This window comes from Galleria mellonella, unplaced genomic scaffold (assembly GCF_026898425.1).
Source record: "Galleria mellonella isolate WM207_F2 unplaced genomic scaffold, CSIRO_AGI_GalMel_v1 utg28, whole genome shotgun sequence".
In the NCBI taxonomy this organism is placed as follows: Eukaryota; Metazoa; Arthropoda; class Insecta; order Lepidoptera; family Pyralidae; genus Galleria; species Galleria mellonella.
The window spans coordinates 3,266,414-3,285,772 of NW_026442064.1; the positions used below are offsets into that span (position 1 = coordinate 3,266,414).

Here is a 19,359-nt window from a genome sequence, read left to right on the forward strand (position 1 = left end):
CAGCAGGGGGAAAGGGATTGTTAGTAATGGAGACTATGAATCCCAGTGCTAGCAATATACCCAACCAGGTCGACCTCCTCGCGGTTCCCCCTGGAAACTATCATGGTTAATTCCTGATGAATTCATCATGATGGGCTAACTGGCCTGTTTTCATTTTCATCTATCACCCTTCACTGGTGCTCCGCTAGCGTATCCCGTTAGCGCAGGCGGGGTTATCATTTCATTTTCATCCATAAAAAAAAACCATTACAGCATTACATAATAATAAAATAACATTAATTAAATCAACTTACATCAAAAGCCTCTAATTAAAAAAAGATAAAAAAAATCAACTTAGATCAAGCGTGCAAATATTGACAACAAAAGTTACAATAATTTAAATTTATTTTAATTTACATTATTGCAACTTTTATTTTTTATTTTTTTTTTGTTTGTAAAATTATAAATTATCATATGAACGTACCTTGCGATCGGTAAATTTGTGAAAGGTATATAGATTGGGGTGGGTCCGCTTGCTAGGATTGTTGTCCCGCTTGGCCACCAGGTCCCAGGAGACCAGCCCCGCTATCAGCAGCACGCCGGGCGTCTTGTAGAAAGTCTTCAGCAACTCCTGGTGCAGGTAATACAAGCGTATTTAATATTTGCGAAATTCTATTGAATATGTGGTCCATCTTACGCTCGTATGTTAGATTGTTGGAAGCAAATTATAGATTGTTGCTTTCGCTCTATTACATCGAAAAAAGTTTATGATATTGAGCAAATTGTTTTGCGTCGTTTCATTATCACAATGCACTGGAGCTAAACTATATACATATAAGGGGTAAGGGATTGTTAGTAATGCGGATGCTAGTAGTCCTATTGCTGGCAATATAGCTTGTTAGGTCGACCTCCTCAGGGTCCTCGCTTTTCACTCTCACTTATCACCCCGCACTGGTGTCCCGCCATCGTATACCTTTACTACTTTTTTAGTGAATGATACTGTAATACTGTAATGCTAACCCCGCCTGGGTTAGCATTACAGTATCATTCACTAAAAAAAAACACACACACACACACATATATATATATATATATATATATATATATATATATATATATATATATATATATATATATATATATATATATATATATATATATATATATATATATATATATATATATATATATATATATATCTATATAGAAGCATATGTATATACTAACATGTAATAGACTTGGTACGTGCCCTCTACAAGTATAATGTTGACTATTATACATATTGGAGAACAAATGTACGTATGACAGATATGAATTACAAATATTTGTATTAAATTAAGCAAGTGTCTTAAAGGAGGTAAAAAAACGAACTATGCAATTGACGCACGGCCTGATTAAAACAGCGAACTCACTGAAAAAGTGCAGCGCAAGACTTGCGCTCTTGCTCGAGCATTGCATTGTAATAAATTTGTTAAATAAACAAAACTACTTACCAGAGGGAGACTTTGTACAAAAGTCGTTTGCTCGGGTACCTCTGTCCCATTCGTGTTTCAACCGTAAAGCAGTTGTGTTTGCATGGCTGTGTTTCGATTTGAAAGGTGGGATATGGCATGAATTTACAGGATACAGAGGAATAACATCCGAGTCCTCAGGAATGGCAACGCATGGGGGGTATCATGGGCGTAACAATATACTCTGTTATGTCCATGGTACTGCACATGTCTATAGGCGACGGTTACCACTTTCCATCAGGTGGGCAGTCAGCTTGTTTGCCATTCTAAGTTGTATAAAAAAAAGTATTTATAATAAACTAATTTATTAGCTTGGTAAAAATCTGTATGATACAGTCACTTAATTAGATGATGTATTCCTTAACTCTATTTAACTTTTGTATTGTACAATCATACATCGTCATCATAGCAGCCTTTAACTATTCACTGCTGAACATAAGCCTTGCCCTTGAGGGGTTTTGCTACGCTTGATAGGCGGATTGGCAACCGCAGTCAGGCTTTAGTGATGTTTTAAGAGGGACGCTGCTGCCCATCCCTTACACTCCCTTAGTCGCCTCTTACGACACTCACCGGTATCGTACTTCAAACGTTTCACATCTACGTTTTACACACATCAAAACTGTCTAAGGATCAAGTACATTTTTAATATTTATTTTCTATAAAAAAAAAACAATTATTATTTACCAAATCTTATCTTCCAGACTGACTTTTTATTTTAATTCCTGTTCAAGTTAACAATTTATCCCTGTATTTTATACAAATTAGGAAAAAATATATTTTGTGCAAATTATGGGAAATTAAGTTACTGTCTTAACGTATAATCGTATAAAATTAATACTTAATTAACAAACTCGAGTACGTCTTGTATCCGGCCTCATATCGAAACGATATTCTCCAAAAAGGCAAACACAACGCCAGTCTTCTTCCTCCCAATTTCTTCTCTCTCTCTTCCTCCAAATTATAAATGGGGCCTACGATTAGAGTGCTACAGATCAAACTCTCAGCGGCTTCGGGAACGCTGATCTTCTTCGCGTAAACGTTTTTGGATGGTTTGGTCGCTTATCAGTAAGCCTGAAAGGCTTTGGAGCCTCGTAGCCAACATCATGGCGGTTATGGTTCGATTCCGTCGACCAGTATTTTGGATGTATCGATCCTGTCTGAGAGTGGAGATGCGAGATAATCCTCCATGTCGCTCGGACACGCTGCCGGATACGGTATCGTGTCCACAGGCAGCTTATGATATTCTGAGTAGTGCCAAGAGCGACAGCCATGGTACGTTGCCTGAAACCGGCTTGCAACATTCCGATTGCTCTCATCATATCTTCTCGTGTAAAATCAAGTCGTAGTTCCATATCGATGCAATTGTTTCTTAGTTTCGATGCAGAAATTGTACTGGTTTTGTAAAAAAGCTATTAAACTTTTATAGGAATCCTGATTGGCAGTTGATTTTATATTTTTAATCAAAATTTTGCAAAAAAAAAACCTTATTCCAATAGTAAAATTAACTAAAAAGAATAAATAACGGTTCAAAATTTTTTTAATTATTATACTCAATAGTGGCTATACTCAATACTAAAACGTACTTGATCCCTAGACACTTGTACTAACTACTGTAATATTATTGCATACCTCTGGTAACTTAATCGCAGGCTCATCGTCGATTGGAGAAGGAGACCGGGGCACGTCCTGGTCCGAAATCGATGACCCATTGCTGTCCTCGCCATCGGAAACATGTTTAGGCTTCCTGATCTTGGACGACCGTGCGGACTGGGGGGCGGCGCGTTTACGCCCATTGTTTGGCATGGTTCACACTAGAAGTGGAAAAAGATTATTTAGAAAATATTTACCAGAGGGAGACACTGTACAAAAGTCCTTTGCACCTCTGTCGTATTCGTGTTTCAACCGTGAAGCAGTTGTTTGCATGGCTGTGTATCGGTTTGAAGGGTGGGATATGGCAGTACATTTACAGGGTGCAGAGGAATAACACCAGAGTCCTCAGGAGAGATAATTCATGGGGGGTATCATGAGCCAAACAGTATACTCTGTTATGTCCATGGTACTGCTCATGTCTATAGGCGACGGTTACCACTTTCCATCAGATGGGCCGTCAGCTTGTTTGCTATTCTAAGTTGCATAAAAAAATTCAGAATTTTAGATCATCGTTCATTCTATTTCATAATAAAGATTTATAGGTACTAGGTTCGATTCTTAATTGGGCCAATTTAGAAATAAAATAATTTCTAAATTGCTTCAAGTTTTGATGTTCTGAGTTGTACCTCCAGGGGCATCTTTCGGTGTCAAGTTTCATCACTGAGTTAAGATACGCTCTGCAATATTAACACATGGTATACTAACTCAGTGATCAAACAATTGGTGTGCTTGTGTAGTAGATGGATATCATCATCAACATCATCATATCAGCCTTTAACTGTCTCCTACTGAGCATAAGACTCACCCTAGGGGGATTTCGCCAGTAAATGCCACGTTTGGCAGGCGGATTGGCAACTATAGTTTGGAGATGTTTTAAGAGAGACGCGGGAACGGGAGGTGGAGGAGGATATAAAGATTAATATTTGAAACATTCATATCTGGAATAAAATCAACAATGACAGGTATAGTTTTGGATTCAAAGGAAAACAGATAAAATTATTTTACTTTGCGATTATGTTTTTTTATTTTGCCGCGTGGTTCCGGCTCAATATGAGCCACCGTTTCCTTCCTCATGGGTGCATAAGAGGCATCTAATAGATCTTAATGACTGAGGGATGAGCAGCAGCGTCCCTCTTAAAATATCAACAAAGCCTAACAGTGGTCGTCAACCTGCCTGCCAAGCGTGGGAACTATTACAAAACACCGACAAAACTACCGTTGTGGGAGAGGCCTATGTTCAGCAGTGGACAGTTAATGGCTCATATAATAATAATAATAAATGTTCCCATAATTAAAAGTGCAACATGCAAATAATTACGATATTTACGCTAGTTTCTACACTGCAGGCGAAATACGAAATCATCTTATACACTAAAATGACAAATATCCATGAAAATTTGCACTCAATATAATGCAAAATAATTTATATGAATAAAAATCAATGGCCAAAAGTACCTATTTAGTACATGATAAAATTTTTTTTAATGGGTGAAAATGAGATAGTGACCCCGCCTGCAGTATCCAATATACACTAGCGCGGCACCAGTAAGTGATGATAGGTGAGGATGAAACAGGTCAGTTGGCCCATCGTAACAAATTTAACAATAATTTCATAAAACTTATTAATGTATAAGCATCACCATCATTTCAGCCATTATCCGTCCACTGCTGGACATCAATTTACAAGCATATTAATTATTGGTTGTTACAATTTTTAATAAATTCTGTTTCACAAATATTTTTATTATATATATATATGTATATATATATAGTATCTAATAGGATATATACCAATAAGAAATATAAGTTTGACCTGGTTACACAAAATGGCGGATTGTTAGCATCAGTAACGTGTAACGTCAAACGAAATTATACCTAAAAAATATTTACAGCATTTTTTTAATTTACTTTTTTTGTTAAATTAAGGACTGATATCTACTCGTAGCATTGCATTTAAATAGCTCGGAGCAAGAGGGTTAAAATCGTTTCGAGTCCATTTTTTAATTGCCCCCTTCAACTATCAAATTGCCCCCCTGTGGTGCGTGGGCCCCACGTTGGGAAACACCGGAATAGATGGAATTGCATAATCCATATAGTGTCTTGCTCGTTATAACATTGCCAATGCGTTAGAGGGATAGACATATAAAAACGCATCTGCCTTTAGAATAATCCGTAGAAATCAAATTCATCACCATATATCCAACTTAGTTTTATGTTTATATGGACCTAAAGTAAAATGACAAGGGGGTAAATGCCATTGAAATTAAATTAAATTAAATTTATTTTCCAAACACGTAAGAAGTTGCACTTGACATTTTACTAGATTAAGTATTTATCTACAAAATAACTGCTTAAAGTAGATATATAGATAATTTATTTGCATCACTTACAGCACACAAATAACATTAGATAATGGCACGTATTTAAAAAGAAAAAAAAAACAAAGCATATGAAAAAAAAAAACAAACAAAAAGAAAGTACATAAAAGAGGTTACACAATTTCTCGTGAGTGCGCCACAGTAACACAAAATGGTCACAACTTAGTTTATTTGCTTTGCCCTCAAAAGAGCGAAACACTGATATTCTGTACTCATTTTTTTATCCATAAAATTAATATAAAAATTATAATAAATAATATTGAACCTACAATCAAAAAAGAAGGTTCTCGATTGTAGGTATGTGCCTTACGTATACGTATACATGCAAAATCTTTGCTAACTCTTTTTAACAGAACAAATGTTTTTATACAAATTAAAATATCTACATATCATCATCCTCATATCGGCCTTTAACTGCCCTCTGCTTGACATAAGCCTCCCCTTAGGAGATTGTTGCCAGTAGTTGCCACGCTTGGCAGTGCGGATTGGCAATCGCAGTTAGGCTTCGGAGATGTTTTGAGACGGACGCTGCTGACCATCCCTTAGTCGCTTCTTACGACATCCACTGGAAAGGAAGGGCTGACCTATTCTACGCCGGGATCTACATGGCAAATACCTACATATATTGGGGTAAAACGGGTTTGCTTTTAATGGGAATAAGCAACCCCATTGCTAGCAATACCTAATCCGGCCAACCTCCTCGCGGTTGTCCCTGGAAATCATAATGATTGATTTATTGTTAAATTTGTTACAATGAGCCAACTGACCTGTTTCATCCTCACCTATCATCTCTCACTGGTGCCGCGCCAGCGTATACTGATAGCACAGGCGGGGTTACCAATTCCATTGACATCCATTAAAAAAAATCTACATATAAATGTAACATATGTAGGTACATATTACATATGTAGGTAGGAATTAAATGGAACGAAATTTTAAATTATAAGGAGAAATAATTTAACACACAGAAAATATCCAAACAAATACAAATAAACTTACTCCGAATAATTCACTCATAGTGGATAACCCAGTTCGTTGACTTCACATTATTGCGAAATATCGAATATTCTATGTTTCTATGCAGAAAACCTCTACGATAGCAAATTAATAAAGTTGTTTAACCTTTAGACTATACTGACAATAATTATTATATTAGCAGTTAACTTTCCACTGTTGAAATTAAGCCTTTCCCATAAGAGGATTTTTGCCAGTAGTTGCCACGCTTGGCGGGCGTGGTTGGCAACTGCAGTTAGGCTTTGACGATGTTTTGAGAAGGACGCTGCTGCACATCCCTCTACCATTTAATTACCTCAGTCGCCTCTTACGACACCAACGGAAAAGGAAAGGGTACGACAATGTATATTGACTTAATACAGATGTACGGGGGGAAGGGATTGTTAGTAATGGGAAGGATAGTCCCCATTGCTATCAATATACCCTATCAGGTCGACCTCCACGCGGATCCCCCTGGAAACTATCGTGACTAATTTATCGTTGAATTCATCACAATTAGATAACTGACTTGCCTTTTCATCCTCACCTGTATCATCCCTCACTGGTGCCTTGCCAGCGTATACCGATAGCGCAGGTGGGGTTACAATGCCATTTTCACTCGTTAAAAAAAATACAGATGGGCATGTTGGATTCAAATATGCAATCAAATATATAACAAACACTCACACTTCAGCTTGTATGCCATTCTATGTTGCATAAAAAAAAAAAAACATTTACAAAATATTATATACAATATACAGTATTGAATATATAAACCACAATTATTAATTAGTTATTCTCATGTTAATAAAGAAATTACATTAAAGTATTATGTATTTCAACCACATTGGGGATTGTTTACCTGAATTTGTCCTACATCTTATAGTGAGTTACTTAAGTGAGAAGGGATTGTTAATAATGCAGACTACCAGCTATATTGCCAGCAATATACTCTGTTAGATTGAACTCCACATGGTCCCACCTGTAAACCATCATGCTGAATTCCAGGTGTATTCATTACAATCAGCTAAGTAACCTGATTTTGATTCTCACCTATCATCCCTCGCTGGTGCCCCACCAGCACATACCATTGACACAGGCCACCAAACAGGTGGGGCAACTGTTCCATACAATTCATTAAAAAAATCTTACTTATATTTATTGATTATACAAATTATATAGAGTATATAATTTATGAAACATGACCAGTTTTAATTCTATAAAAAAAATGTTTTCACTAGGACATTTTTCATTATGATGTTGGCAATGGTATTTGTGAAGACTAAAACAGTTACTGCAATGGCCAAAACATATTTTTGCTGCCACTGCATGTTAATTAAGCTTAATAAAGAATTTAGTTAAATCACAGCTGGAATAGAAAGACATTTAAACACCTAAAAACTAAATTTCCGTGTATAAGTCAATCCAAATTGGAGAATGGAATATTTTTCAAATTTAGTACAAGGAGTAGTATTTGAAAATATATATAATAATTTTTTTAGAAATATAAGGGCTGAAAATTATAAAGAAATACAATTTCTTCACATTAACAACGCTGATGTGACATACCATTGAAAATACACTTCTCGCATTCACATTTAAATTTTTCCTAGAAAAATTGGAGCGATGTCTGATAAACATGATAAGGTATTTAATATAAGGGCAACTAGTCCCCAGTAATGGTAACTGATTTCCATTCCTCAATCAATTGTAAAACAGTAGATAAAATAAAACAATCTACCAAATAGTTATTAATTTTTCATACTGGGGGAAGGGATTCTTAGTAATGAGGGACTACTAGTCCCATTGCTAGCAATTTACCCTGTCATGTCTACCTTCCTACCTGGTCCCCCTAGGAGACCATCGTGCTGAATACCAGGTATATCCATCACGATGGGCTAACTGACCTGCCTTTTCATTCTCACCTATCATCCATCACTGGTGCTCCGCCAGCGTATACTACTGATTATCATTCACTAAAAAAAATTTTTCATACTATACTAGCAGCCTGCTCAGGATTCACATGTGCATATTTTTTCAATTTTCCTTTTAATTTTTCTGAACATAAGTCTCCTCCTTGGAGGGTTTTGCTAGTAGTTGCCATGCTTGGCAAGTAGATTGGCATCTGCAGTTAACCTTTAGAGATGTTTTAAGAGGGATGCTACTGCCCATCCCTCAACCATTAAATCCCCTTTATCACCTCTTACAACACTCACAAGAATTACAGAGCTACTTATTCTTTTTTTTAGTATGTTTGTTCCGTTGTGGAACAGGCTAAGGTTGGAGACCATGCTGCCTAGTCTTCAATATGATAAATTGAACAACTTATTCTATCCTGGAACCACAGGTCAATGTAAAATATAGAAGTCATATTTGTGTATTTTTTTTATTTTCTTATATATATAAAATAAATAGGTATATAATATGCCAATATCAGTATTTTATTAAAAAAAAAGATAACTGATAAAGTACATAAAAAATTATAGAATAAATTTATAAACAACTGCACCTAAGGATATCCATTAACTATTAGAGAGTATACTAGTGTATACTGTTTTTTTTTTTACATTTTTATATTTATAGAACTTATCTTAGAAGTATCCATGGTTTAAAATAATAAATATACTATAAACAACTCTACAATATAGTATATCTATTAAATTTCATTCAAATCTAAAGAATTATAATACTAAACATGTTTACATTTATCACAGATTTTTTTTTACAAATCATTTGCTTCACAAATATATTATTTAAATCTATCAATAACTTATCCATTAAATATTATGTGATTATCTACATTTCTGGCTTATATTTTGATTCAAAACGCGAAAACAACATCTATAAATGAAAATAGTGTAAATTAAATGATGATGTCTAGTTATGTATTCTTAATATGGGGTCGATGATGGAATACGGACAGAATGCTTTGAGGTACGCGCGCCGTTAGCAATATAAAAGCCTACTTTTATACAAAACCGTTACTTACCGCATTAAAAGTTTGATGTAAACAATAGTTTTCTGATCTGTTCACTAATTATAGGCGCGATTTATAAATATCCACATATAGAAAAAATAGATAAAATCAATTACTTAATACATTTTTTTTTTCACCGATCACAACACAATTTCAATAATAGCACCGACACGACACGTGTAAGTATAAACAAGATATCAATGAAACAATAAATAAAATACATTTAAAATGAAATTATGAAACGTATTATGTTTATTTATACAACTTACCGATTAAACAAGAAAGCAAAGGTGGAAAATAATATTCAAAAAAGCACAAAGCTTGCTTAATGGGTTTCGTTTGTGACCAAATTGAAATGAAGTTATGAAATTGACGAATGACAATGCGAAGAGACAGGGATGCCACAAAAAAAATAAATGTTGCAATTATATTTACATAAAATAATAAAATAACCATAGTAAATATGTATCACAGTATAATAGACATGTATCTATTTTATTTATTCCTGTGCGACTGTCATTCATTATACCTTCGTAGACGGTCAACGACGTAATGTATTTTATCAAACAGCTATATATTAATTTGAAATTCATTCTAATTATATTTATCATTGAGTTTAAAATAAAAAGGGGATAAAAAGGAAGAAACGGTCATCTTGAATTATTTCTTTTTAGGAATCCTTACATTATCTTACTAATATAATAAAATTGATACTATTGAAATAGATTGATAATATTGATGATATTTGTACATAAGTATGTACATTTTTAGAGATTCTGTCTGTCTGCATGTTTGTTCCGGGATCACAAAAAACTACTGCGCTATCTTGGATGCAGCTTAATATATATATTTTAATTAATCATACTTTAATTTGACATATGTTGGAGTTTTAATACTGGCTGTTGACACGGAGGTTTTTTTTAGAACAATGTATAAATAATACATTGTTAAGTTTGTTCTATGTCAGATTTTTATAAGACATGTCTTGTATTTTTTTCACTAAACTTATTATTATATCACAAATACATATATATTTTATTACTGCATACTGCTATTTACCACAACATATTATTTTATCGTTATCCCTCATAGAGGGGTTTTAGCAATGATAGCCACGCTTGACAGATTGGCCACCGCAGTTGGGCTTTTGGTGATGTTTCAAGGGACGCTTCTACCCATCTCTCAAACATTAAGTGCCCTTAATAGCCTCCTTCGGCACCCACGGAAAAAGAATGAATGGTCCATTTTATGCCGCGATCATACGACAGATACGACATATACAAGTGCTCTATTTAATTGGTTTTTATAGTTCTAAAATCCACGCGTACCAATCAACTGACAACAAATTAGATATGTCGCATGTATTGTACATTACTGATAATTGTCCCCATTGTGTTTCAATTATCAGATTGTATGTGACGTAGTCATTCCTACTGGAAGGGGATGGGTCGACCTACACTACGTTTGTTTTTACAAGTTCACCACTTATAAACTACTTTCCATTAAATATACTTTCCACTTTTTCGATATAGAAATCGTTTTTAACTATTTTGGTGGTGTTGAATTTAAAATTAATAAAGATAGCTGGCGGATGTTAAACTTTTTTACAGAGGATATAATCATGTGTTAGGTATAATCTACACATTACTCAAATTTGCCTTGTCGTGTAAGTTGTAAAATTGTATATATAGTCATTACTTCTAGTGGTTCGAGGTTCTTACTTAGTAGGAGTTCGCCCTACTTTACATTTGTCTATGACAAGGTCGGTATTTATTATTCTTTTCTCGCTTCTTCAATACTATGACAGATTGGTTTTTTGTATTACAAAGGTTATTAAAAATTATTTATGTATAACAAAGTAATTTATTAAATGAGTATAAATTTGTGATAACCCTATTTGAATGAGCAAATTTTGTCGGCATCAGTGCACTCATAAGGGAAAATACCTGAGAGCTACCTCTATCCACCCTATGGTTTCACAATGATTAACATCACATTAAAAATAGTCTACGAAATACTTCTTATTATTACACTTGTGGCAATCTTAATTTATGAGTTTTTACCTAATGACACTTCCTAAAGAATTACTTTGTGAAATGTTCTATTTATATGTATGTATAAAAATAATAATGTTATAATTCGACAATCTTATCTACAGCAGGAGGGAAGGGGATTGTTGGTAGTGCGTACTACCAGTGCCATTGCTGCTAATATATCCTATCAGGTCGACTTCCAGTTGGTCCACCCTAGAAGCCGTTGTGTGGATTCCAGGTGTATTCGTTACAGTAGACTAACTGACCCCCCTTTTCGAGGAGAAGGGATTGTTAATAACGCGGACTACCATTTTCGTTGCTAGCAATATACCCAGTCAGGTCGACCTTCACATAGTTCTCCCTGGAAACCATTCTGTTAATTTCCGTACTAGTGTTCACTCCATTGTATCCAATAAAAACAATTCGCCTTATCATTCTCACCTATCAACTCTCACTAGTGCCCCGTCAGCGTATACCGTTAGCGCAAGTGAGGTTACCATTTCATTATCATCTATTAAAAAATCTTACCTACAACTTCTCCATTAACTTTTATCTGTTTCAATTTTACCTTTTCCGTTTCTATTTGACCTATATTACGTATCTATTCGCCCCATGCTCCATATTACGTTTAGTCTATTTAGTTTCTTACGTTTGTATATATCTACCTCTAATCAATCTAAAAATTGTCACAATAACAAATTTGCTGTTTCTCACCTTTTGGTTACTAATTACCCAATGAATTCTATATTCTCTCTCTTTTTTACAATGACTTTCATGACAAATTTCTATAAAAAGTGCCATCTAGCGGTAATAACTGTACCGTAGTAGTCGATGATGAAAAAGAAATAGTTCTTAATTCGGATATAGTTCTTCTATTGTTTTGCAGTTGTCTAAAATTTGTATCGAATATACGTTGATACGGAAATAATTCTTTATTGTATTATTTCGTAAAATCACAGGTTATGGGCTAGTTTTTGCGTTTCTGCGCGTAAAATAAATAAAATATAGTAAGAAATAAAAAAATATATTAAAAGTAAAAAGTAAAAAGAAAAATTTCAATCTGAAAATGGCCGTCGCAACAGCAGAAGAAATCCACCGAGTCACTATTTTAGATGATGTAACATCATTTCAGTTGTGGAAATTCGAATTTAGGATTCTGCTGGAAGCGAAAGGATTGATACAATATATAGACAACGTAAATATAAAACTAGAAAGCGAACAATCGAATAAAGATGCACTAAGCACATCATCCTTCAAACAGTATCGAAAAAATATAAAACACAACTATTTGATTGTACGACTGCTTATGAAATGTATAAAGTACTAAGCGATTTATTCGAAGGATCGGAAGAACGAAAAAAGATGAGTTTGTTACAAGATTTCTACAATTATAAATTTGAAAATGATATGACAATGGATGAAAATTTCTCAAGGCTTGAAAATTTGGTACATAGATTAAAACAACTAAAAATGCCCTTTGATGACGCGTTAGTAGAATCCAAAATATTAAACATTTTTTCGAATATTGACTCATACCAACCGTTTGTAACTGCGTGGGAAAGTACTCCTAAAGAAGAAAGAACGTTAAAGAATTTAAGATTGAGATTAGTAAAAGAAGAAGAAAGGAAGAAGGAGAGTGTGCAATCCCAAGTGGCCCTAGCTGCAGGAAATAAAGGTAGAATGCCGAAAAAAGAAGGTAATAATAGTCAGACAATAACCTCACATTCTTCTAATAGGTGTTTTAAATGTAATAAGTTCGGTCATATAGCAAAATTTTGTAGAAATTCTTTATACTGTAAAATTTGTAAGAAAACTAACCACAAAGAGAAAGATTGTTTTTTAGAAAAAATAAGTACGATAATAAAGTTGCTTTTTTAGCCTCTAGCCGTAATACAATTAAAATGTCAGAAAGTTTTGTTCTCGACTCTGGTTGTACTGTACATATGGTCAATGACAAAACTTTACTTTCTAATATCAAACCTAAGACTATTGATGTTGGTATAGCTAAGAAAGATGTTAGTATGAAGTCACAATATGTAGGTGATTTTATTGGAACTAAATGTGATATAACAAACGTATTATGTGTGCCGGATCTCTCGCGTAATTTATTATCTGTTCCAGAGATTGTTAGGAATGGTGGTTCCGTTCTATTTAATAAACATGGTGTAGAGATTCGCAGCAATGGTAAAGTAATAACTGGTAAGAAAGATGACTCAGGTTTATTTGTAGTTAAATTAGAAAAAGAAGTAAAAATAGAAGAACAAGTATATTTATCTAAGGAAAATGATAATTCTGCAGAAAATTGGCATAGAAAATTAGGACATCCAGGTGAGAATATTTTAAAAATTTTACCTAATGTAGTAGCGGATGGTGTAAAAATAGAAAATGAGGAAGGTATGAAGGCAAGTTGTGAAGTATGTATAAAAGCTAAACAAACTAGACTGCCTTTCAATACCGTAAGAGCTAGAGCCAGCAGAAAACTAGAAATATTACATACAGATGTTTGTGGTCCTTTTGAGATGGAAACATGGAATGGTAATAGATATTTCTTAACTGTTTTGGATGACTATAGTCATTACACTAAGGTTTTTCTACTAAAATTTAAAAGCGAGGTTCCTACTTGTTTAAAAAATTTTATTGCAGAAGCAGAACGTGAAACCAACTTGAAAGTTGTTACAGTTCGTTGTGACAATGGTGGTGAGTACACTTCAAATGATTTTAGAATGTATTGTAAGGAAAAAGGAATAAAACTAGATTACTTAATACCATATTGTCCTCAATTAAATGGTAAAGCCGAACGTTTAAATAGAACCTTAAATGAAAAAAATCCGTTCATTGCTGTTTATGGCTGAAATGGAAAAAGAAATGTGGGGTGAAGCTCTTTATTGTAGCGTATACTTACTCAATAGACTACCAAGTGAGTCTATAAATAATAAAACTCCTTTCGAACTATGGAATGGAAAGCTACCAAATCTTTCGAATATTCGTGAATTTGGGTGTGATGCCTTCGCTAAAAAAATTGCCATCAACTAAAAAATTAGAAACCAGAGCAATAAAATATAGGATGATCGGATATACAAATAACGGATACAGACTTTGGGACGACGTTAATAGAAAAGTTATAGTTGCGAGAGATATCACATTCGTAAGAAGAAATAGTAAAAATATAAACACCGAAATAATTCCAAAACCAGAAACTATTAATGTAAAAGTCTATTCAAATAACCAAGATAATCAAATTAAAGAAGTAATACCACAAGAAGAAAAAAAGGCAGAGAAAAGAATTTTAGAAGAAACGGGACAAAAAGAGGCTGAAGAAACAATAATAACATCAAAAAGAACTAAAAAATTACCAGAAAAATACAAGGATTATGTTTTGCTTACTTACGAAGAAGCGTTGAAAAGTTCTGAAAAAGAACAATGGGAAAAGGCTATAGAAAGTGAACTGAATTCTTTAGAAGAAAATAATGTCTGGAAAATAGTAGATAAAACTGAGACCAAAGGACATAAAATACTTTCTAATAAATGGGTGTTGAGAATTAAAGAAAACGGAAAACATAAAGCCAGACTAGTAGTTAGAGGAAATAAACAACAAGAGGTAGATTATGATGATATATTTAGTCCAGTTGCATCTCAAAATGCTATTAAAACTTTGTTTGCTATAGCTGCAGCCAAGAACTACAATTTAATGACGTTCGATGTAAAAACAGCGTTTCTTAATGGAAATTTAAGGGAAGATGAGCAAATTTTCATGAAAATTCCTAAGGGAGTACAATATGATTAAAAAAAAAATAAAGTTTGTAAGTTATTGAAGTCATTATACGGACTTAGACAGTCTCCTAAAAGATGGTATGAAAAGTTCAATAAAAAAAATAAAAGAATTAGGATTTAATCAATTAAAAAATGAGCCATGTATATATAAAAACCAAGATGCGTCAATTTTATTAGCTATTTATGTTGATGATGGAGTAATAATTGGTAAAACAGAAGAATTAACGCAGTTGCTACGTAAATTGAATGAGAAATTTGAGATTACGTCTTATACTGAACCCTCTTTGTATCTAGGTATGGAGTTAAAAGTAAATGAAGTAGGTTGGCATTTGACTCAAACTGAATATACAAAAACACTTTTAAAAAAGTTTAATATGAATAAATGTAAACCAGTTCCCACACCCGTAGGAGAGGGTGAAATAGTTAGATGGAGAAATAGAGTACTATGGAGAAGAAAAATCAAATTATCCTTATAGAGAAGCCGTAGGAAGTCTCTTGTATTTATCGACCAGAACTCGGCCAGATATAGCATTTGCTATCAGTAAAGCTAGTAGGTGTATGGAGAATCCTGAAAAGAAGGATATAATTGCCATAAAAAGAATTTTTAGATATCTTTCTGGTACTTTAGAAGAAGGTTTGTGCTACAAATTCGGTTCAGTTTTAAAACTTACCGCTTTCTGTGATTCAGATTATGCGAGCGATCTTAAAACAAGGCGTAGTACAACGGGCTATGTTTTAATGATGTCAGGTGGTCCTATTTCATGGTGCTCTAGAAGACAGCCAATTGTATCGTTGTCTTCTACAGAAGCAGAATTTATATCTGCAGCTGAATGTTGTAAGGAGGCTATGTTTATAAAATCTCTTCTTAAAGATCTGAATATTGATATAAAACTTTCATTTCATATTGACAATCAGAGCGCTATTGCATTAATTAAAAATGGTGTGTTTAATAAGAGGTCCAAGCACATAGACGTTCGTTATCATTATATACACGAGTTGTATCAAAATAATGAATTTAGCATTGCCTATTGTCCAACAGAAATACAAATTGCAGATATATTTACAAAAGCATTGAATAAAATAAAATTTAACAAACATAAAAGTTTATTGATCGCAAGTATTTGCTAAGTTTGTTATTTAATATTGTTTTTGTTATTATAGTAATGTAACTTCTTAAATATAATAATACTTGTATTAAGTTGTGCTAATTCGTAAAAAGTTAAACTGTCATGTGAAAAGTGTGAGATTTATTGTAATAGTAAAATGTATGTTTATCTGTTATAATTTTCACGTAAACGTAAAAATTAGGAGAGGGTGAAAAAGAAATAGTTCTTAATTCGGATATAGTTCTTCTATTGTTTTGCAGTTGTCTAAAATTTGTATCGAATATACGTTGATACGGAAATAATTCTTTATTGTATTATTTCGTAAAATCACAGATGGTGCTATGATCAGACAAAAATATTCAATAAAAAAGTTTATCTATATGTACATATATAGATGTGCACATTATACTTATCGTGTCATCTACGTATTTTATTGTATGAAACCAATAAAAATATAAATGTATTTTTATTGGTTTCATACAATATATTTACAACAAAAATTTGTATTTTTTATGCTTGTTTTAGACATTTGTCTAAATTTAATAAAAAATACTGATTTAACTGTTACCCAATTTGTGCTATAACATTTTGTAAAAATAATTTGGCAACCCTATTTAATGATTGGCAACCTCAGGTCTAAAAACAAAGTTTAGATTTGCCGCTTTTTTTTAAATTATTTTTTTACCTAGTTATCTATGATACCTACTAATATTTTGAATCTTTCAAATGATTTTAATTAAATTTTGTAAATATGTATAGTTTGTTCCAATAAAATGGAGGACCTGCTAGGAGCAAAACATTTACCAGATCTGTTAAAGTAAATAAGTAGATTTTTTGTTTTCTAATGTATAAAAAATACTTAACAAATTTGAAATATTCTTTCACGTATAGAATCCTACATTATCAGTAAGCACAGGTGCTATATTTTTAGACATATTCTACCTACCTATCCGTGCGAAGTCAGGAACTAGTTACTATTTATGCCCGTGTTAGGATATTGTCAAGCTAACTGGGGTGGAAATCAGGATAGTGTCAAGTTCAGGACATGTAATCAGTGTTTGTTTGTGGTGTAAGTATCATCAAGTTTGTGTAACACTGATCAAGGTGAGACAGTGTTTCGTTATCAAGAGAAATATACGAGGGATTATGGCTCAAACTCTTATGTAAGATGAAATTTGAGTGTACAAAGATTTTAGTGTATGAAGATCACCAGCAAGCAGGGTCGATTGTGGGATCATTACCGCCTAAATTTATATATATATTTTTTATTGCACTTGTAAATTACAATGTTAATGCATTTATAAATATTGTGAGCAAGGGTGGACTTATCTCCGACAGAGATCTCTTCCAGTCAACCCAATGCAGTTAGAAAACATGTTGCTAGCGGGCAGCTGAAGTGCTACAACTATTAATATTTAGTATACATAAACAAATATACAGTTAAATAAAATATTAAGATACATAATAAAATATTACATAAATACATATACTATAAATAAATATAATATCTACTTACTTATACAGTGGATGTTAAAATAAATGAATATACTACCTAGAATAGAAATTTAGTTCAATGATTTCAAAGTTTGACAGTTCAATTATAAAAATAAATAAATTATGACTCAAAGGAAAGAAAATGTAACTTCAACCTTTTCTTGAAAGAGGTAATTGAAGGGCTCTCTTGTATGTGGGAAGGGAGTTTGTTCCATAATTGGGCAGCTCGATACGAGAAAGAGTTGCCCATAAAATGTGTTCTACACAAAGGTAGGTCGAGAATCCTGGACTGAACTTGACAGGAGCGTTTAGGACGGATTAGTGGTGGTAATAATTTAAATCGAGAGCGGAGGTACGAAGGAGAATTGGGGTTATTAAGTATGTTATAAAGGAAAGAAAGGATGTGCATATCACGTCGAAGTCGGATAGGAAGCCACTTTAACTGGTTGCGAAAGGCAGAAACGTGATCATATTTATGAAGACCAAAGATGAACCTAATGGCCAGATTTTGTAATCGTTCCAGCTTGTTTAGAAGCTCCTCAGTCACATCCAAAAGACAGACGTCGGCATAGTCAAGTATTGGGAGTAGTAGAGATTGTGCGAGCATGATTTTAGTATTTACTGGGAGAAAGTATTGAAGTCGCTTGAGAGAGTGAAATTAAAATGCATGCGTCTACTGAGCTCATTTATATGACATGTCCAAGATAGAGTGCCGTCCATTATGAGACCAAGGTTCTTAACCTTCTCGCTATATGCCACTGGAACTCCATCGTAGTAAAGTGGCGGTATCCCGGTCCAATTCAACCTGCATCGCATCCTGCTGCTGCCAATAATGATAGCTTGTGATTTAGCAGGATTTACGAGAAGACCAAATGTGTTAGCCCACGATTGTATTGCAGATAAATCTGTATTTAAGACAGCAATGGCATCAGACACTTCGGACAGTGCAAAGTGTCTGTAAAGTTGTAGATCATCCGCATACAGATGGTAGGGAGAATTAATGATCCGAGAAATATTGTTTATAAAAATTGAAAAGAGTAAAGGAGACAGCACGCCACCTTGAGGTACACCGGCAGTGAGTGGAGACCAATCCGATGAAGCATCATTGGCTCTGACACACTGCTGACGACCGAAAAGATAGGAAGAAAACCATTCAATAGCAGGAGAGGATACGTTTACTACACGGAGCATGGCAAGCAAAATGTCAAAATCTACTGAGTTAAAAGCGTTAGTAAAGTCAAGAAGAACAATAGCTGTGAGATTAGTGTCATCCATGGCACGCCGAATGTCCTCAGTAATATTAAGTAGTGCTCCAGTAGTGCTATGGGATGGACGGAAATTTATCTCTACAACTAATATTTTGTTTTCATGAAGTATACCATTTCTTATAGGCTTAAGTAACAATTGTTATACATTTAGTATAATAATTGTGATTTAAATCTATTAGAAATTTCATTTATATTAGTT

General features: G+C 33.7%; 1 protein-coding gene across 2 annotated transcripts in view; it reads right to left on the bottom strand.

Moving 5' to 3' along the window:
* The window catches only part of LOC113509235 (protein RCC2 homolog), a 29,511-nt gene extending 19,622 nt beyond the window's left edge, over positions 1–9,889 (bottom strand). The window contains exons 1-3 of one of the 2 annotated variants that reach the window (XM_052895425.1): positions 9,758–9,889; positions 3,120–3,301; positions 464–610 (exon numbers count right to left, since the gene is read on the bottom strand). In XM_052895425.1, coding sequence (XP_052751385.1) covers positions 464–610; positions 3,120–3,293 — 321 coding nt within the window. In that variant the 5' untranslated portion in view covers positions 3,294–3,301; positions 9,758–9,889. Of the gene's footprint in view, positions 1–463; positions 611–3,119; positions 3,302–9,500; positions 9,668–9,757 lie in introns of those variants that run through there. The other variant, XM_052895426.1, reaches the window with a different exon arrangement.
* Between the last annotated feature and the right edge of the window lie 9,470 nt (positions 9,890–19,359).